Source organism: Coregonus clupeaformis, chromosome 7 (assembly GCF_020615455.1).
Source record: "Coregonus clupeaformis isolate EN_2021a chromosome 7, ASM2061545v1, whole genome shotgun sequence".
In the NCBI taxonomy this organism is placed as follows: Eukaryota; Metazoa; Chordata; class Actinopteri; order Salmoniformes; family Salmonidae; genus Coregonus; species Coregonus clupeaformis.
In genome coordinates, this window is record NC_059198.1 from 43,130,095 (window position 1) to 43,133,296 (window position 3,202).

Consider the following 3,202-nt stretch of genomic DNA (forward strand, 5'->3'; position numbering starts at 1 on the left):
TCTCCAATGGGTTTTGAGAAACGCCAGGAGTATGCAATTGAAATCTTCCTCTATTTTGAATTTGTGAGTGTAGTGTTAGATGGAAGGGTATATATATATATATATATATATATATATATATATATATATATTTTTTTTTCTTTCTTTTTTTTTTCTTTTCTTTTTCCAAGCAAAATATAAGGGAGTTGTACTCCAGTCTAGTAGGTGGCGGTAATGCAACAAATTGGATGCCAACCGCCGTTAAACCTCATTGAAGAAGAAGAGATCCTCCTCATGAGAAGCATAAACTGTATGCAACCTATATATATGTCCTAGGTTTCAGTGTCATCACCATCAAGTCCTCTTTAGACGGAGAAGCTCGTTCCAATTTTTTACAAGAAACATTTGATCCACATGTGGAAACACGTTTAGAAAATGAGAAATTTTGCCCTACTGTTTTGTTTTGCTTTCTCAACTTTGTCTTTGTGCACAACGCTGAAGAGGAACGACGAGCCTATTATTGGTGAGCTTCTGCATCACATGACTAAGAAACTAAAGTGTTACATAATGTATTTATTATAAATAGTTACCTGTATCATTAACACTGCCTAATAGATGATTATGTGAGTTTAGAATGTTGCATATCTAGTTCGACCTCTTTAAAGTCCCCTCTGATAACAAATACAGAAACCATAGCTACAATTAGTCCTCAGAATGATGGGTACTATTTTCAAAATCAAAGGAATATTTTATTACATATTGTAGCTTTACTGAAAATACGTTGAAACTTTATTCAACTCCTTGTAACTCACTTTCTAAACTGTATCTGCGATTTCCTAAGGTGTTTTGGCGCAGGAGGTACACTCGCCTCGACCACAGAAGGCGTCTTATATAGCCGCATCCTATGTCAAGTTCCTAGAGTCTGCTGGAGCAAGAGTCGTCCCTGTGATGTAAGCTTCATGTAGATTGATAATGTACTATAACGTTAGTTGAGCACTTAACAGCTTTTCAAATATTGTTATGAATATCTCATAAAATTGGACGCAATATTTGATAGGCCAAATGTTTAATTTCCCAACTACTTTACTATGAACCCCTGACAAACCTTTCTGTGATTTCTACAGGATAAATAAGACACTGGAAGAGTACAAAACACTGTTCAACTCCATTAACGGGTAGGTGTCAACTATGCTATTTGCTGTACAAGACCAACTGCCGTGTTGTTTTTGTAATCTATATTTTAAAAATGATTTAATGATCTATATATCCCCCCAGAATACTCTACCCTGGTGGTGGTGTTAGCATCCTCACATCTGGGTATGCAAACGCTGCTAGAATATTTTACGAGCTTGCCATAGAGGTATGACATGTTCCTTTTGATACTTTCACATATTGTCTCTGGAGCTTTATTTTACCTTACCAAATATGTGGGGAAATAAACCTGTTCTTATCGGGAAAAAATATTGACTTTTTAGGCCAACTCAAGGGGTGACTATTTCCCTGTATGGGGCACGTGTCTTGGATTTGAGGAATTGACGTACCTGACCAGTGGAAAGATGCTTCTGTCCCACACCAACACCAGTGGAGTGGCATTGCCACTGGTTTTTACTAATGGTATGTTGTACCTGTACTTGCGTGTAACACCATGTTATCATACAGACATAAGAGAAAAGCATCACTCATCAGATTTGACCAGAATTACATTACCCAAATGATCACAAATGGAACAGGTACACTTATCCAAATGCTGCAAGAATGCACACAGTCTCACCAAAACAATAATCTGCAACTTGAAGTAATGTGAAATTATTACACTTTCAGGATCAAGAGAGAGTAGGCTGTTCAAGGGCTTCCCAGCAGAGATCCTGGATGCCCTGGCCTCTGAGCCAATCACTGCAAACTCCCATGGATGGAGTCTCACTCTGGCGGTATTTGCATTGTGTCTGTGTACAATCACCAAGTGATAGGCTTTTATGTATCCTCTGTAGCATTAATTGTGAACTATTCGTGCAACATTGCAATCCAGACATATAACAGCAATGCAGACCTTAGGAAGTTCTACAAAGTCCTGACCACAAGCAGTGATGGGAAAACGGAGTTTGTGTCAACTATGGAAGGTAAAGCACATTCATTGTTCTAACTTAGCAAACAGTAGTGTATATACAGTAACTTAAAAAAAACGGGAAAATGTACACACATAAGATGACATTCATTGATAGGTTAATTGTTTTCTCTGTAGCATATGGTTTCCCCATCTATGGAACCCAGTGGCACCCTGAAAAGAATGCATTTGAAATGACAGAGCCGTACATTCCACACACTCCATTGGCTGTGAAGACCACTTTCTTCATGGCCGATTTCTTTGTCAATGAAGGTAGTTATTACAGTAATGTGTTGCAAAATGTCACTGAATCTTTTGTATGTTTGTCTCAATATGTAGCGTGATGTTATTGTAAAAGGGAGAGTTCTTGAATGTACCCCCCTTGGCTGAACCATGAAGGGTGTGGTCAAGATCGAACTCCACCTGTTACAATATGTTTCAACCACTAATCTAAACCACTGCTTTTTTCATTAACAGCTAGAAAAAACTTTCACAAATTTCAGGATGAAGAGGTGGAGAAGAGGGCAGTGATATATAACTACAATCCTGTGTACACTGGAATCAAGTCTGCCTTTGAACAAGTATATTACTTTTGATATAGAGGGGTCGTTCCACAAAATCAGTGCCTTTTGATATTTTAAGTAGAAATTGTGCACAAATATTGAATTTTAAAAGCTTGTTATATTAATTGGAAGTGCCCTTAAATTTTTTTTATATGAATAAAGACTTGCTAAAGTGCCAAAGATGCTATCTGTGCATGCTTTGTGACTTCTAGGAAGATTTTAACCCACTTAACCCCAACATTTCTCCAAGTTCACCATCATTGTAGGGATGTAGGGAGGAGCTGTAGGGGGACGGGCTCATTGTAATGGCTGGAATGGAATTCATGGAACGGTATCAAACATATGGAAACCACGTTTGACTCCGTTCAGTTTTTCCATTTCAGCCATTGCAGTGGGCACGTCCTCCTGTGGCTCCTCCCAACAGCCTTCACTGGACTCCACCCTTAATGACTGCTGTCTGTTTTTAATACACACACTTACACAAACACCAGGCCCCTCCCAAACCCCCTGCTCTGTCTCCCTCCACCCCTTATCTCTTTTAATTTTTTCCTTACATCAG

General features: G+C 38.6%; 1 protein-coding gene across 1 annotated transcript; it reads left to right on the plus strand.

The window, feature by feature from the left end:
- The first annotated feature begins 220 nt into the window (after positions 1-220).
- ggh (gamma-glutamyl hydrolase (conjugase, folylpolygammaglutamyl hydrolase)) lies at positions 221-2,823 on the plus strand. Its single transcript, XM_041879978.2, has 9 exons — positions 221-502; positions 821-929; positions 1,104-1,154; positions 1,255-1,339; positions 1,455-1,593; positions 1,801-1,907; positions 2,006-2,096; positions 2,219-2,353; positions 2,558-2,823. The coding sequence occupies exons 1-9, from the start codon at positions 415-417 to the stop codon at positions 2,674-2,676; spliced, it is 924 nt and encodes a 307-aa protein (XP_041735912.1). The 5' UTR covers positions 221-414; the 3' UTR covers positions 2,677-2,823.
- Positions 2,824-3,202: the final 379 nt, after the last annotated feature.